The sequence below is a fragment of the Camelus dromedarius genome, chromosome 4 (genome assembly GCF_036321535.1).
Source record: "Camelus dromedarius isolate mCamDro1 chromosome 4, mCamDro1.pat, whole genome shotgun sequence".
Taxonomy (NCBI): domain Eukaryota; kingdom Metazoa; phylum Chordata; class Mammalia; order Artiodactyla; family Camelidae; genus Camelus; species Camelus dromedarius.
Window position 1 is genome coordinate 65213970 of NC_087439.1, and position 18379 is coordinate 65232348.

At 34.9% G+C, this 18379-nt stretch overlaps 1 protein-coding gene across 47 annotated transcripts in view; it reads right to left on the bottom strand.

The window, feature by feature from the left end:
• The window catches only part of MAP2 (microtubule associated protein 2), a 263444-nt gene that overhangs the window by 46920 nt on the left and 198145 nt on the right, over nucleotides 1-18379 (bottom strand). For 21 of the 47 annotated variants that reach the window (XM_031451891.2, XM_064485024.1, XM_031451885.2 and 18 more), the window contains 2 exons: nucleotides 5347-5460; nucleotides 3081-3158 (listed from right to left, as the gene is read on the bottom strand). In XM_031451891.2, the coding sequence (XP_031307751.1) occupies nucleotides 3081-3158; nucleotides 5347-5460 (192 nt within the window). Of the gene's footprint in view, nucleotides 1-3080; nucleotides 3159-5346; nucleotides 5461-12907; nucleotides 12923-18379 lie in introns of all 47 variants that reach the window. The other 26 variants (XM_031451870.2, XM_031451872.2, XM_031451876.2 and 23 more) reach the window with 3 other exon arrangements.

Below are 18379 nucleotides of genomic sequence, written 5' to 3' on the forward strand. Positions count from 1 at the left end.
TTTATTATTTTTTAATGGAGGTACTGGGGATTGAACCCAGGACCTCGTACATGCTAAGCACATGCTTTATCACTGAACTATATCCTCCCCCCTTAATTTCTCCATCAAAATCCCTTTGTTTCCCAGGATAAGCACATATTCTGGGAATTATTAGTATTATTTCAATTATAATAAATGAATATTTATACATGATAGTAGTTAACATATTAATTATTTTTAGTGGAAGTTGTCATGCTTCCTCTTGGGAAAGAACAGCTTTTAAAATGTTTGATAATTAATAAAAAGTAAGCATATCCTCAAAAATCACTGAATTACTCAATTTAATCTAAGAGCTCTCTTACACTTGTATAAAGGACTGGATGGTGGCATTCACTCTGCCTATAGATTAAAGTTGCTCTGAAGGTGTGTCGATGAGGATAAAAATTCTCCTAGATGAAAAACTCCACCTGCTTGCTTTCTACCAAATGTGCTACGATTAATGGAATTTAGGCTTAGTCTTTACAAACCGATTGGTTTTAAAAACTGAAAAATTGAATTCTGTCTTGTGACTTTTCATTCATCTTTTCCTCATAAAACAAAACAAAATAACTTGTTATACATACTTTAAGAGTGGTTTCAAATAAAAGGGAAGGGCTAATTTGACTGTCTCGATTACATCTCTCTCACATGTTTAAGGTGTGAACATTACCTGGTCTTTTAAATAAATGAAGTAGAGTTTGTAAAATACATACCTTTTTCTATATAACTCAAAAATATGGTTATTCTTTTAAAAGTAAATCATTAGGCCTTCATACAGGTTACTCCTTTCTTTTGAAAAAATAAAAATAATAATTCAATAAAAATACATGTTTAGCTTGAAAAATGTTAAAAGTAAAATATACTCCGAATTGTTTTCAGTAGGAAGTAGGCTGATATTTTCCCTGAATATACTGAAATAGTTTGGGGAAAGCAATCCCGAAACGTAAGGGAATAGTTACTCTGGAAAGTGACACCTACGTTACCTAAATCATATTTTATTTATATTTTCCTTATATCCATTGTATCATCCTCCAGAAACAGACCGGGTGAATCCCCAGGTGGATGGAAGCGCCCCACTATCTTTTCGGCTCCAGCTCCCACATAAGAGTAAGAAGAGTAAGTTATGTGACATCTGGCTAACTTTGGAGTCAACAACATATCCCTCTCCGTGTTAAGAGGATTCTCTGACACTCTAATGGCCTTAAGTTCAGGTTCCGAAGCATTTTCAATGACCTGAGGGAAGTGCAGCTGTCATGGAAGGCTTTCCACTGCGTTCAGAGTGAAATCCGGGTCCCTGAACCAAGCAGCCACTGCTTGTTCTCAAACTCCTTCACTGCTCTACCCCTTTCTCACACACTGGCCGTGGGACTCCTTCAGATCCCACAGTACTTCATGCTCCTGCCACCTGAGTGCCCTTGCACATCCTGGTCCCTCTGCCGCAAATGTCCCTTCCCTCCATCTTTGCTTGGCCAACACTCCTTCAGGCTTCTGAGATCAGCTCCCAAACTGTCCCCTCACCACCCAGTAAAATAAGATTTCCCTTCTTCTATCTTGAAGCTCCTTGTTCTTTCCCTTCCTAGTGCTAACCCAATTTGAGATTATTTGTAAGTTTATGTATTGGATTTCTGCTCTCTACCAGACTAAGTGCTTCTTACAAGCAGGGACTGTGTTTGTTTTGTCCACTAGTGTATAACTAGAAGTTGAAGAGAGCAGGAAATACTGCAGGTGCTCCATAAATATGCACCAAATGAATGGATGAACATAGGCCAAAAAAGATCTTTCAAACCTATGAATTAAAAGATCAAATCACATTTTCAGGAAATTAACTAAATAATAATCAGTGTCTGTAATGACACTAATGATATGCACTGATCATAGCCCCTAAATTTTCTTTTATTCCTTACAATAATTTAGTTTGTTTAACATTATTTCAAGCAGTAAAATTAGAAAAATGGCCTCAATTTAAGAAAGACTTTGCTAAAAAATGTTTAAGTTTATAAGTGTGTGACAGAAATAAATTGTATTTATTGATAGTTTATAGTTAATAATTTAGAAAAATCTGTATTTAGGAATTCAAAGATTTTAAACAGATCTAATTACAGATTGTAAAAAAGACAGTGAGTCTTTTGTGATGTTATTTATTTTTTAACACAGTAAAGTGATCTCTAAAAGGGACAACAGAAGGAAAAATAAGTGAAGAAATAAATGAATAAAATGGAGAAGTATCAAAATTTTGATTTTAGTAATATGAAAACTAAATTATATTGAAACAGCAAGTGAGCTGAAGCTTTCCTCTGCCTTCTCCTGTAGCTCTCAAACAACAGACAAAAGTTAACTGATCTAAGTCAGAGAACCAATAATAGTTCGCTTTTAAACAGTGCCTTTCATCTCAGATTCTAAATGAATATTCTTCAAAGGCATCCCTCTGCTTTATCATTGAGAACTGAAAGGCTGACATGGCATTCTACGTTGAGTAAATACATAAATAGATTCATGGACAATAACAGGTCTCAGCAGGAAAGAAGTCATGATCTCAGCTTCTGGCTCACTGCTCTCAATATCAGATTCATTCACTGACTTCTTCATTTATTCATTAATATTTATTCAGAGTTTGCTATGGGCCAGGCCCTGGGGAAGCCCTTGGCAATATAATAGTGAGCAAAACAGAGACAGTTCCTGCCAACCTTTCTGTAAAAAAAGTGTTGATTTCATCAATAAATTTATTTTTGTGCAGTCACTCTTAAGATTAAACTGTATCTTCTCCGTCAAAACATTCTACATTAAGTAAACTGACTCTCTGTAATTATTCCAGCCATTTAAACACAAAGTTATCCTTTCCTCTATCAAGCAGATTTTTCCTTTTTTATTGACCATACTTATCTTTTGATTTTGTATAGGGAAATGATTATACATTTATTTAAACTGTTTCTTCTTGATTATTTGAAAGAGACAGCTCCCAAGCTGGGTCACATACTAATCCACACTGAAGTCCAGTGCTTACAGACTGAGGTTTATTCACCCTTTATTAGAAGACAAACCTCAAGAAGTCCAACGGGCCTTACCTTCCTCCACTGCGACGGTCTGTTCTGAGGCTGGTGACGGGGGTGGAGAAGGAGGCAGATTAGCTGTCTCTTCAGCTGCTAAACATTAAACAATGGAAAAAATGAGATACGACAATGAATCCTATTAGGCCAGTAGATGTGTAGGCTGTCCTGCCATCTGTGAAAAGGACTCTATGAGATTCGGGGAAAGAATCAATAGTAAGCTGCATTTGACTTATTTTAAGCCCCATTATCTCATTCACATATTTTTGAAAACCTAAAAAAAAAGAAGAGCATTTAGTATTAAAAAGAAGATCATTTTGTCTTCTCCATAAAAATGGATTAGACATGGCTGCTAAAATCTGATCATTAATCCCATTAATTTGTGTCTGCTTGTTCAGTTAATACAATATTTCATTCTGGTCGTAAACTACTATATTCAAACACACACACTCAAGCAGTTTAGTTTGAGTTTGGCTTGACTGACTAGAAAAATATTAGGGCTCTCTATTGTCCACATTCTTGATCTGGAAACGAATGCTATCTAGATTATATAGTGATTTCAGGCACTATATTTTTTTAAACAACATTTTGTCCACTGAGTATAAAGTCAAAGCCCATCTTCAGTACGTATTCTCAGAAAAGAAGAATGAAACTGTCACAGCCTCAGGCAACCTTCAGATAGAAACCAGTACCAGCGGGAGATGAGAAATACTCTGGCCTTGGCATTACACATGAAGAAGGACCAAAGAGAACGTTCTAAAAGACGGAATTCATTTGCACTTAAATCCAAGTTTTCCTCTTCAAGACACTTACCCTCTTTATGACCACTCATATGAAGTTAAGGGATTTCAAAAGGAAATATTAATCAGTCAAAGCCAGTGGTAAAATCTATTTTAAAGATGATGTGGATTTTAGTTTCATAAAACACTTAGTAGAGGCAGCTTTTGGATGATAGGCAGTGTTTTAGTTCCTTGACCCTGTGGGCTTCCAAAGCATATTTCAAACTTTCAAATTAAAAACTGGGGGCAGTTTCCTTTACTTCAAATAACAGAAGTAAACCACAGAAAGAAGGTTGATGTTTTAGATAATTTTTCCTCTGTTTTATGAGAAAAATAATCCAAGAATATTTTATTGAAAATAATGAGAGTACTGTTAAGAGTAGAATTTATTATTTCTGGAAGAGGAGAAATTTTTATTGCTTGACTTTTAATAGACAATGGAGTGCTAATCAGAAAATCAAACATTAAGGATATATTAGAGTTTAGGAGAGAAAAATAGATATGTACTATTTTTAGGCTTTAAAAACCATACCTTTTTTGAAAATTGCACCTCTTGGGGAGTGATGGAAATGTTAGCTATCTTGATTGTGGTGGTGGTTTCATTGGTGCATACATCTATCAAAATTCATCAAATTGTACATTTGAAATATGTATAGTTTACTGTACAGGAACCATACCACAATAAAGGTGTTAAAAATAAACAAATAAATAAAACCCATACCTTTCTATGGATTAGTTATATGTACCTATGAAATAAACATATATATGCTGACCTAAGAGAGTTTCCTTTTTTATGTCTTTGCAGGTATATACATCTGTATCTAGCATCTGTCTCTGTCTGTCCATTTATCTATTTATCTATCTATCTATCCATCTATGTGAGAGTATGGGCAGCAGGATTTTAGCTGAGAGGGCTTTCCTAGGCAAGCACCATTACATTACCTATTTGGCCCTGTAGGGCATTTGACTTGTGATGGAGGGAAAGGGCAAATGCTACTTCATTGCTCTTAATGAATCAAGTGAAGAGCAGTACCTCATATGGGGTACAACGACACTGATGATTCTAACAACGTCTGGCTATAGGTTTCATGTAGCCTGTTTAGGAAGACCCAAAAGAGACTGTGGAATAGACAATCATTAACCAAACTCTGTAAAGGTAAATAATCACCTCTAACTAAAGCATTAGAATATTTCCTTTATGAGTAGAGGCCATGCCATCAAAATGCATTGGCTTTATTTTTATAACTCTCTAGTGGTCTGAAAATAAAAAATTAAGGGCAATTTAGGGGCAATATCTAATTATAAATTTATTGTCCTAAAGGTTACCCAAACACCACAATGAGCCTGTCGTGAAATCAGGTCCCAGGGCATTGTAACAGGTGTTTGATGAGTGTCACCATTTGGGGTGAAATATGATATATGGAGTATCTTTGAACATGGAGACCTGATCCTGTGATTAGGGTACAGCAGACACAGGCCCTGACCTGAGGCTCTTTCTCATTTACCTAAAGGCAGAGCTGCAGGCTGATCTTTATGCTGGGCTTCTTTTTCTTGTTCACCTTTCAGGACCGCTACGGCCTCCGCCGTGACTACTTGAACTATCCTTGCAGACACCTCCTCTGTAATAAACAGTGACAAAATAAAATACAATGATGAGACATCCAAAACAGATAGCAAAGAAGAAAAATAATCAAACAATATAATCAGTTAGAATTTCATTTTTACTGTCTTCCCCCCTCCAAAAGTACAATAGAATTTAAGCGGCAGATAAAACACATACATACACCCCACTACAAAAAAAGAGAGAGAAAAGGAGCTGGCATTCTGAGAGTTAAGCAAAATAAACACAGAATTTAAAAAACAAATGCTTTAGATACTGAAACTAAACTAACTGTGATTTAATATTTCTTTCACGTTTGAAGTACAATTTTAAGAAGCTGGAGCCCTAATTCAAACTTCAAGTATCCAGAGAGCAAGTACTGATAGGCTAATTAAAATTTCTGAAAAAGCTTTAATTTCTAAGCAAGGCTCCAGCAAATTCTCTTCATATACTTATATACCAAGTATTTTTCATAAAGCAATTTTTAAGACAATACACTTTGCATTCTTAATTTAGTTTAAACTAGGAAGGATTTTGTTTTCAACTCCTGCAAAAATGTATGGGATAATTACAATATCAAATAGTAATGATTCAGTTCACCCTTAAAAGGATGTCTTATCCTATACAATTTAATTTATAGCATCACACAATTTTAGAGCTAAAATAGCTTTCAGAGAAGATTTTGCCTAAATCCTCTCATTTTGTAGATGAGGAAATAAAGGCTGGGTATAGTTTTGAGATTTGCTGCAGTTCACACAGCTGATGGAGGCAACTGACATTATTTATTAGCACACAGGTTTCCTAACTATTATGCTATTCTTTCTCCTAAGCAGAAGAACAGAAGGAATAATGGGAAAATAAGCAGAAAATTCTCTAACAGTCACGTGTGAATGATCAATGGAAATATACGAACTCTTTTAAAGGTAAGAACCAAGGAAACATACTCTCAGACATGCTTGTCTATTTGTCTGTCTAACCTGCACTATTGCTCCTCCTGATTATATTTTGAGACTACGTAACAAGTGATTGACCACGACTGAGCAATATCATCTATCTATCTACCTACCTAGCTACCTACCTACTTACCTTCCTACCTACCTATATATCTTGTAGACCAAGTTAGATACTGTAATAGATAATTTACCTCAAGAAGATGTTTTATTTCTAAGGGACAGTACTGATTTATTAGCATTTTTGTTCCATTTTTGTGTTTGAGCAGAAGTTTTCACAGTTATTCCAGGTACATAAGTAACAGTAATGATCCCCAAAGCACTGTAAGGAATACTAACTACCACGCTAGTGAGGGGGGCGCAGAGCGGGAGACAGGGCAGAGCGGGAGACAGACAGGGCTGGGTGTTTTCATGAAGCCAGGCTGCTGGGTAGGGCTTCTCTGAACAGTCTCTGAAAGGCTGGTCTCCCACAGTGACATTTTCAATGGGAAAGAATATTGCAAAAAGGGCTACAGAAAATTAAGTCCACTTTGAGACAGCTCTTAGATGTCTACATCACTGAACGATATTATTATAAAAAGAATTAGGTTCTGAGAATTGCCACTTGCATATATTCATTTTCAATGAAACTCAGATATTTAAAAATCAGTAGAGTGATTTTTAGAACTTTTAGAAGCTAGGTGTTTTATGGAAAACTGGGTGTAACGGAGAGGTGGAGCAAGCACTGCAGAAACTGGGACACACCTAGAGCCGCTGTACCTTCTGGGTCACTCCTGCACATCTCTGTCAGCATGCGTGTATGTGAAATCTGGCACCTCTCCATAGCACCTCACAGGTACATCTTGTGCGCAACTGTGCTGGCACACAAGCCTTATCTCCTCTACTATGTAAAGTTTCTCAAGTCTGGGACTCTCTCTCTGTCATTGTTATAATTCTCAAAGATTCTCTCATTGCTCTTTACCCAGGCTGGATGCTTAACAGAACATTTTGAAAGGATGAATAATGAACATGAAAGGCTTGTTCATGATATTTACACAAATTCAGAAATAATCCCTGCTTGTTACTGTATTTACTAACTTAAGCACCCCCCCATTTATGTCATTTACTATATTCTTGTTTAAGTTTTTGATGCATGTTAGAACAGTCTTTCTTAAATGTGGGTCCCAGATTCTTCTGTACCTATTGATTAATTTTCCAGGGTCTGAGAGTAGTTAACATAAATTAAATTTGATTAAATTGAGAAAATAATCCCCCAAATATTACAAGTATCTCCTGGTTTATGTGAGCAAATTACAACTCTACTACGTTATTTCAGTCTTTGTTTGAGAATGTATTTAGAATAATTTTGACATCATGGAGAATCAGTTTACATGTTGTTGGCTAAATAGAACAGAGGTGAACTTAACACAGTAAAAGATGTATTCACACAGGATGTAGGTCAAAGGACATTATGCACTGTACAAACTTTCAAAATATTCTAAAACAGAGATAAGTGAAGAGAAAATTGAATCATTACTTGTCTCCAGGCAGTAAGGACATGTTTAACCTAAATAAAATAGACTGTATCCGCTGGTACCACAGACTTGTAAGTGATAACTTAGTTGTACCAATTTTAGATAGGAAGTAGCAGGATATTTGAATTTTATTGCTTTTGTTGTTTCAGAGAACATTAACTTATAAATGTGTTTGAGTTTCATAGTTGACTAAGTTGATTTTATATTTGTATGCATCTAATCAAAACTAGTTAAGAAAATAATTTAGCTTAATCTTGGGAGAATTGACTAATTTTTTTTTCTTTAAAAGATTTTAACAGATCATAAGAAATGCTCCTTTAGGATAATCGAACAGGCTGTGTGGGTTCCAAGTTCATGACACATTATCTTCCATTTCTGGGGAAAAATAATATTGTTAAAACTTTAAAAACAGGAAGTAACATATTTTTAAATATTAATTTTACAGTGAATTTAGGAAAACATGAGTATAGGATTGTTCTGGGGGTTTCAATTGGTCTAGTCAATTAAAAATCTTCCTCTAAGTAAGGGCTGTCATCAACGCAGAGAGGACAGCTTCCCCTGCGAAGGATGGCCTTTTCCCAATGAAGGCCTAATCAGCAGAGCTCCAGAGTAAGCTTCACTCTTGTAGCCTGGCTACTGGAAAGGGAGCAAATTCACTCAGAGTTCAGGTAAAGTTCAGAGAAGATTAATGGTAAATGTGTCAAACACATACAAAAGGCAAAGGAAGACAGTCACAAAATCAGACCTATAAAAATGATAACATAAAAGGTACACTGTGTATGTGTTATACACATAATTATACTATATATAATTAGCTATATAATATTATATATATAATTTATTCATTCCACAAGTATTTATTAAATGCCTCCATCCATCCATCCATTATATCTTTCTACCTATCTAGGGGATTACTGTCTTTTATAGTGGACATTAGAGGAAGTCACATGAACTTTAATTCAGAGAAATGGGGCTAAAAACTCCAGCATTTCTAGTTCCTAGTTACTTCATACTAAGAAAATTACTCAAACTCATTGAGTTCCAATTCCTTGACCATAAGATGAAAATAACAATGGTAACCATCTCACAAGTTGTTGTGGGGACTCAAGTATAAAAATACGTAACAGGCCTGGCACATCAAGCAACTAAAATAAAAAGACATCCAAAAGGTTCTTCACCAAGATGTGTTTATTTTCTCCTAGCCACACATCCCTACTTTAAAGAAAGAGCAACAGAAATATGCAGGAAGGGTCCCATCCAACTAGGCTAGCCCTATGATGAATATCGGATAATATGGTTAATCTGTGAGCATCGATGTTGATGGCCGAGGGCAGTGGTCTTTTTTTGTTTTGTTTTGTTTTTTTCTAGACAAAGCTAGAGGGATGTTGTTATTTATTCTCTGGCTTCATACCCGCTCCCCTGGCTCTGGAGGCCCTGGGCTACCATCTGCTCTAGATTCCTGCCAGTAAGTCCCAATTTAGGGCTGTCTCCTAGACAATACTCCTAAAGGCACAATGGCCCCCATCTACTGCTGAGAACAATTAGCAACGTGAAACATTCTTTTTGAGACAAGAAGTTAGACTGCATTTTAATTTTTCATTGCTTACTTTTTCTATCTCCTTACCCCTTTCCTACTTTCTAATCTAGTTTATTTTTTATTCCAAACATAACATGAATAAAATTCTGAATAAGACTCAGCTGTTCAGAAGAATAAAGATGAATATAAATTACATAGAAATTGAAAAAGTATGATTCATTATACTTACTGAAAGGTAACACTGATCTTCACAGCTGAAAATATGACACTTCTTACTATAATCTGAAATTTTGAAAGGCCCAATTATCTGTCTTTTGAACACTTAAAATTTCTGGAAGTGGACGTTTTTAGTCTATGTTAGAAATTGTCTTAGTTAAGGAGTGTGTGAAATATGTATTTTATTCTACTTTGTTAATGTAAGGATTTCACATTTCAGTGAGAATACTTATGATCAGTGTTTGAATATTAACTTGGTATTATTTTATCAGCCGTGTTGTTATGGTAATGAGACAGTTTCTATAAGAAATACAAAAATATCTCATGGTGTGGCTGTAAGTCATGTCATGCCTAAATGAAATGAATGGCAACTTGGAATTAATCTGATAAATGATCTGCCTGTAAATCAGAGTGAAAACATTAAAAGCAACTTCTTTAAAACAAATTAATCTTATAATCTCTAAATAATGTTATTGATTAGAGGCTGATAAAAAATAAGAGATTTAAAGATCCAACCCAGGGAACAGAGCAGAATAAGTATAATGAATAATACTTTTTAAATTTCTGTAGTGACATCATGTCATCACTATACAGAGAAACATCTAAAGGTAAGAAGTGAAGTCTGTCTGATAAATGTATTCTGGGTGACAGAGATAGGATCAGTATTCATAAGAAGATCAAAGTAATCTTCACTAGATTGAATTGAATTCTGGAAAGAAACAAGGTCTTTTTCTTGTTATTGGGGAAATGTTGGTGGAAACATATACCACCAATCGGAGTAAACAGGTATAAGAAACTAATTGAGATACTCTCTCATCCACAGAAACCTACTTGATAATACCCCAAAGATATCATGCTAAGCTACATACACTCTCCCAAATAATGAATAAACCTGTGATCCAAGGTTACTGAACAAGCTGTTACACTAGGCACCTGTATTTCCTGTCAATATCATCTATTTCACATAGTAACACATTTTTCAGGTTGGAAAATTGGCAAAATAATAGATAAAGGCAACGTCCTGTCCCATTTGGATATCACTTTGATTTGTATCAGTGTAGCACAAATATATTATATCATAGTAAGTTCTGGTGTCAGAAAACCTGGAATCAAATTCCCTTTATCTCTTAGCTACAAGTAAATGACAATCTCTCTAACCTTCAGATGCCCACCCTATGTGTAAAGGGGAACAGCAGTACCATTCATCTTTCAGTGTGTTGTGACAATTAACTGAAATATATATATATAATCTCAAGTGCTTATTTAAATTATATATCACTTTTAATCACTCTTACTGTCTTGTTATCATCAAGTCTACTATCATCATTTGTAAAGAGCTGAGAGTTTTTGTCATACATTGGGACTATTCTGTCACTTTTCCCAGCGAGTACCTCCTTGCCTCAATTTTGGGTCACTGCCTAAGAGACAGTGTATCAGTCTCCTGCCACTTCTTATTCGGACTACTATGCTACAGTGCATTTCACTCTATCCGTGTACCATACTATTCAGCATTTACAGTTGGGTTGCAGCTCTCTGGTTTTTTCCGTGATGTGATTCATGCCGCACCACCACTACGCTCCTCTGTTCACAGTATTTTACCACTTAAAATTTTGTTGACAGTCTCAGGCCTTGTTTTAGCGTGTATTTTTAGTTGTGTTATTTTGCTGTATTAATCAATCAATATTGTTTGGTTAATTTATAACAAAAAACAATGGAGTTGAAACTTTCTCAGTGGCCCTGACAATACCATCTTGGTTCTGAGCAACATACGACATCGTTGGTGTACACAGAAGTCTGATTTTGAATGTGTACCTTTTGGGTTTTCATCAGGACCAGCTGTGATTACTTGAACCTGCACAGGCTCACCAATCAGACTGTGAACAAAAGAATCCTAGCAAGTAGGCATATGCCTGAGAACATATTTTTGTTGATTTCTTTCAGGTTGTTTAAGAGAGAAGTAAGAGCCGCAGACAATGAATTCAACCACATGGGATCCAAAAGCCAGTAAGTGTTTTTGCTTTTAAGAATAACGGGCGTAATAGTGCCGTGTTAAAAGAAATGACAAGTAAGCCTACCGTATGCTTGTGAAAAAAGGAAAACAAAACAGTTTTAGACAGAGTGCTCCTGTCAAGAAAGCGTTTTTCTCAGTAGGGTACAGAATGGTTGCCTAGGAAACCGGTGCTAATTGCTACTGCTGATGGAAGCTAGTCAACAAGGAAAGCACTGTGTTTGAAGCACTCTGCTAAACAAACACCCTGGATACATTCACAGAAACAGGGAAAGAAGGAAAGCTCTTTGCTCCTACTCGGTGCTTAATCTGGAGAGTAAATGGTCTCTCTGAAGCTATTTCCTATAATCAAGTGGTGATGAAGGAAACTAAAAGAGCAGATTGTATTTTGTTGTTGTTGTTGCGTTTGTTTCCCTGGCACCTCAGCACTAATTAGAGACCAGCACTGGCATATCCCTCCTTCGTCAGACTCCGATTGATCCCAAAGGGTCACCTTGGCCAACACTGCAGCTGTAGATCTCTGCCTACCAGCTTCGTCTTCCAAAGATTTCTTTTAAAGATTTACTGATTAAAATTAGGATCTATTTAATTTATGGGGAGAAATGCCTTTGCAGTAAAGGTAGTCTATGGAGATAAATGCATTTTAAGATGCAGAATCATGATTGCACAAGGTTTGGTTCTGACTGGTACTTAAATTTAAGAGAATTTATACTGCACCCACTACAGAGGATGGAATTTTGCTTAGTCATTATGGGAGATACAATGATGAAGAAGATATGGTATTCCTACATTTAAATTGTGCTTGAAAGTGCGGCAATCTCCTTGCCGGACATGTTATTTGTTTTTTGTAAGATTTTTTTTAGTAATGGCCATAGATTTTAGCTGATTTATCCACAGTCACTTATATGGTCCTCTTCTGAAGTGCATCTGCAACCTGGTTGGGCTAGTACTGGGAGTACAGCCTGTGATTATAGGAGAATGTTCCCTCTCTCTCCATTTTTTTCTGTTTCAGCCCATGTGTTTAAATCCACAATCTTGTTTAGACTGACAATTTAACTTACTCAGATGAAGTTTTCAGAACTTGAACAGAATCGGCCTAACGTTTAAATTTAGTCAAGGGGGAAGGCGTAGTAAATTAAGACTGTTTTAGTGAAAGGATGGTTTACTGCAGGTTAAGGGTATTATAGTATGGAATCAAAAGTAATTAGAAAAGCAAAGTACAGATCAGAAATAGTACTTACTGGATAATTTTGCTTCTAATTTTAAGGGTCCAGCAGGAAATAGGAAGAAAGAAAATTTGAAGAACATTTAAGCAGAAGAAATATAGTGAGCAAATAAATATAGTCTAGCTTTATACTTACATATTCTAGTTAAAAGTCTATGCTGTTGGTGGTGCTGGGGGATCTCAGTGTAATCATGTGTGCATATTTATATTGTTGCTTGTAGCCCATATAATAAACATTTACTAATTAAATCATGTAATATTTTATTGATCTCAATTTGAGAAAAATTTCTTGGGGAATTTGTCCCTCTGAAATTTTCAAATTGCTTTAATATGAATGAATTGAATACGATAATTAATGCACTGAGGGAATTGATAATGCTTTTAGAGCTTTGAAATGCTCAGTTTTGCATTTTGTCAAAACCATTACCACTGAACTATTCCTTGTAGACTTGTGAGAAATTGGATTATTTTCTGCATTAAGTCTTGAACACACAGTCAAAGGAATGTAGCATGAGCATTATTAATAACATTAATGAAAAGATGAAATATCAATAAAACTAAGAAAGCCTGAATAAATTCATCCTTAGAGTAACTGTGAGATAAATAATACAAAACGTAGTGTGTGTGTAGAACACCACTAGTGCACACAAGTGTGCATGGGTGTGTGTGTGAATGTGTGCACGTGTCAGCATTCAAGCACGTAAAGGTCTCTCAATGTCGTCAAAAGTTTCATCAGTATTTGGGTACCTCAAAGGACTTGGGTACCGGGTGCGAGTCTAAGATTTCACATGGGCAAATCACTGCTTCTATAGTTGTAAAACCTAGGAAAACCTACGAAAACCTAGAGGATATGATGGAAAGATGAGAAAAAGTTCTGGATTATAAAAAAAAAAAATTATTGGAGTGAATTTTTAAAGTATATATAAGTGCTCTAGACACCAGGGAAAGTCTTTACTATTTACCTCTATAAACTTACATAGTTAATCCAGGAAAAACTGTTACAATAAAATAGTAAAAATCACCAGCTTAGCTGCCTTTGGTTTGGTAGTTCTAACTCATCCCCAGCATGATGACTTAAGTCAATCTCTGGAGGCCTCCTGACCTGGAAGCATATGGAATTTAGGAACCAGCTGATGGGAAAATCACTTTGTTCACAATACATCACAGGGTACACTCAATCAACAAACAGACAGACCAACATGACTTTTGTGTAAGTACAGTTTGCTTAAACCTCCAGGCCTGATGTGGTTCTAAGAATGATTGTGCAAATAGCAACATACATACAACAGCCGCCTGTGTGCTTTCTTCTTAGCAAGTCTCTCAGGAACTGTAAATGTTTTAAATAAGTGATTCTCCATCTTCTACAACTGCCTGTTTTATTTATTTATTTTTTTTGCCTTTGGAGCTATATAAAATACTGTCTGCAAATATTCTCTTTATATCAGTCCTGAAAGACTTGACAGACTATGTCGCTAAGTGCACATGGTAATTCTTTATACTTTTCAAATTATAACTAAATATACATAACCTGAGAACCATGTTTCAATTATCCTGTGGGTAAAGTACAATGGAATTAATTACATCATGAAATTCTGACAACTAAAATGCTATGGTGAAAAAGAAAACAAAACAAAAAATAAAGAAGAAAGATAATTTTGAGCCATCCTCCTTTTGTCCTTTAATAATGTTTGTTAAATAAAAAGTCTAAAGAACTAAAATTACCAATAGTTAAAGACTTTTTTTCCCAGGGTCTCTAAGTAGCAAAATCAAGAGATTTTGAAAGTAAGAAAATAATTTTTTTAAGTAAGAAAATAAGTGTTAAGTCCAATGTTATATTTGTCTTTGGTGCTATTATGATTAGCAAAAAGCAAAGACTTTAATAGAATTTTAAAATTTCTTTATGCCAAAAATTATGCTAAAATAAAAATTTCTTTTATGTTCTGGATTGATTAATCCATCCCATGGAAAATACTATTAAATGAATTTCTCTCTAATCATGGGATACAATAGGTGTTCATTGTGTTAAGACAAAAAAGGGCAAGTAATTTTTTATCTTCAGAAATTTGCAAATAACACACAAATCCTATTTTAGAAAATACCCCTTAGGGATTTGCTGAAATAAAATTTTACATTAATGATTTTACTTCATTGCTATTTACTTATTTCAGTCTATGTCTCTTCTCTGTGTACTGGGTTTCGTTGTTACCAAGCACACCTCAAGACATAACTGCAAATTGTGAGTGCCATCTATATCATACTTAAATCTGTCAAAGTACCCATTCTTTATTTGAAGACACTGAAGCTTTATAGCAGAAAGCAAATGATATTTAGGAAGTTTAAAACTGTAACTCATTATGGCAATAGCTCTGATTGTTCTATTGCAGGAGCTCAGCAGAAAGAGAAAGGTAGATCAATTTTGATGGAGCAGCAAAGCTGGAAAAAAAATGCAGGAATGGATGCTATCTGGGTAGGCAGGCTGACATGGGGAAAGGCAATTAGGCTTTGCAGTGGGGTTGCAGATCCTGAACATATGAGGTATCTGCTGGTGACTGCTGACAACCTGAAGAAAACAAAGAACCAGGATTCAGGAAGCAAATGGAAAGGTGCTCAAGGCAAGTTCTATTTACTTCATTATTTAGCCTCCCCAATAGGCAGACGTTACCATAATCATATGCTATACTATGCTCAAAAACACAGTTTCATTTGGCATGAAAAACACAATCCTATGGAAGAGATATATGGGGTTTCCTGATGGTATGGAAAATCAAGTTTCATAAAAAGGTCCTGTATTTTTCTTAGTAAAATATGGCAATGAAAAATCAATTTACTATGAAAATAGATATTATTTTCTTCCTGACACTTAAAGAACATTTCTAAGTCAGGACTTTTATCTTTTTTTCTTCAAAATGAACTTACAATTTCAATATTTCATATATAGTAGCCTTGATCATGAAGAGGTGACCAATTTTTGGTTCTAAGAATATGACTGAAAATAGCTTGGTTTTCGTGATTCATTATCATCCCCCTACTAGTTTATCAATCACTCCTTCCCAACTTTTACAGAGATCCTCCACCCTTCAAAAATGTTTTATTTAAGCTTGTATTTGGGTCTGTTTTCCTAAAGAGAAGTTTGCTGTAAAGGAAAAACTCTTATGAAACCAGGGAACTTTGTGGTTTCTGCTCCCCCCGACTTTTTTTTGGATAATTCTGAAATGCAACATGAAACAGAAAGGTGGGAATGATTTGGTTTGACAGTAACAAGGTGATCAAAAGCTATAGGAAGAAAAGTACAGTTTTAAAGTTTTAATATAATCATTCTATTAGTTGAAGCACTGTACTCAAAATTTTATAGAATAAAATAAAAGAAACATCTCAACATTTTAATCAGATAGATTTTTCAAAATATTTTCTAGCAAGCATATTTGGTAATTTTTATTTTTCTACAGACCTAGTGAAGAAAAAGCATTTTGTATTTATAAGTTTTTTCAAATCCAGTTGCATCAGAGAACGTAGGGAAAATTGAAACACCATTACTTAAGCACAGGAGATTCAAGCATTTCTAGTTAGAATTAAAGTAATGCTCTTTCTTTTAAAATTTACTTTAAAAAATTGAACATAATTTGGGAGGTTTTTATTCCTTCACTTAAAAAAAAATTAAATTAACCTTCTCTGGTGATTCCAGGCCTAAGATGCTGAATTATCAGCTAGAGTAGCTTCAATTCACCTGTAAACAATGAAATCCAGCTAAAAAGGAAACCTGTGTCACCAAAACAGCCAAGTTCCTGAGCAGTGTTTTCAATGTTGCATTCAGATCGTATGTGCAAGTTCAAGATGGCCCACAATGCATTTCAAGTACTAAATTTTTCTTAGGCTGATGGCAGATATTTCCGTGAGGACAAAGATCACTATTATCCCAACTGAACTTCACCTCCTGGAATGTGACTCTGGAAAGTGACATGTGTACTTGCTTCGAACTCAATTCTGTTTCTTTTTTATTACAATCAAGACATAAGAATTAGGTAAGAACTGGCCTAGAGGAACTATCTTAGATGCTTTGTGACTTAGGCTAAGTAAGTGTAATTTTTTTGAGAAAAGGTAGGTTTCCCTATATAGCTTTTGTGTTCTGGTAAAAGCTCGCAAGAGAGCTGGTTTATTCCAATCTTTTCAACGCTTTAGTCACAAATCTCGGTTTTTCGACCTAATCAGAAAAACAACTGATACCTAATTTTTAAAGGAAGAGAAAAATAAACTTGGGCTTTGAGATAAAGGATAGTAACATGTAAAATGCAACAGGAAGAAAAAGTATCCAATGAATTGATTCGTTTTAAAAATTGCTTATAAAAGTAATTGGAGTTGTTTTTATTGTTTTCCTTGTTATTTTATTTTATTATTTTCTCCTTGGAGATGAATAAAGTCTTTTAAATAATGAAATAATTAATGATTAGAATTAGAAAATGTAAATGGGAGAATCTTTCGTTTTAATATGTCAAAAAGAAAAGCTCTTATCTTTTTTTTAAATAACAAACCTAGATAAATATATCTAATTGAAATTGAAACTTTTTTTCCTAAAGTTAATGAATAAATATTCCCGTTATTCAACCGGGAAATGCTGTTTACTACCTAAGAACTCATCATTTTCAAGTCATTTTATAGACTTAAAGATGACGTAGAGAATAAAAGGACATTGGTGATATTTTATTCAGGTTGACCTTCAAAAACAGGGTAACACCTCTCCAAGACAATACTGGCATTTTCCTTAAGAAAGAGGTAATAATTAAGTCTATGACTTAGAACATCCATTTGCTTTAAGATTCAGTTTTTCCATTTGTCAGAAAGGAAATTTATGTGTGCTCCTGACCTACAGAAGTGAGGCAATCCTTACATTATAGCCAGAGGATCAACAAGAATGTGCATTGTACATTTCTCTTTGCAGGATATTTCAGTTCATTTTCTATCGAGGCCAACAAATATTACACTGGGCTCAATTTTGCAAGAACGAGCATGAAAAGTTGTTCAATATCCGTGTATGTATGTCTTAGCTGTTAGACTATAGACGTCCTTAGAAAGGTCATTTATCCTGATTTTTCATATTCTTCCCAGTTCAGTTATTTCCATCATCAAGAAAATACTTCTAATCAGATGTCTTACTGCTATCTTAAGTCAAAGATGTATTTTCTTCACACTGAAACTTCACATTCATTTTCAGAATACATGAAGCCATCTGCTGTATCCTTCCACGACACTGCTTTCAACTATAGCATTTCAGAGTTCCTACTTAATTCCTTTCTGTCCTAGTCAACAGTTTTATAGTTTTCCTTTGAATCTAGCCTCTGTTCATTGTTTTTCTGTTTGCTTTTTTGGTTTCAATGTTCCTTTCTAACATAGTCTTTCCCACAAATGTACTGCTTACACTGTGGCATAATTTTTGTAGCCACATTTTGTTTATGTAATTTTCATTCTCAAAACCGAACATGGATACTAACTCTTT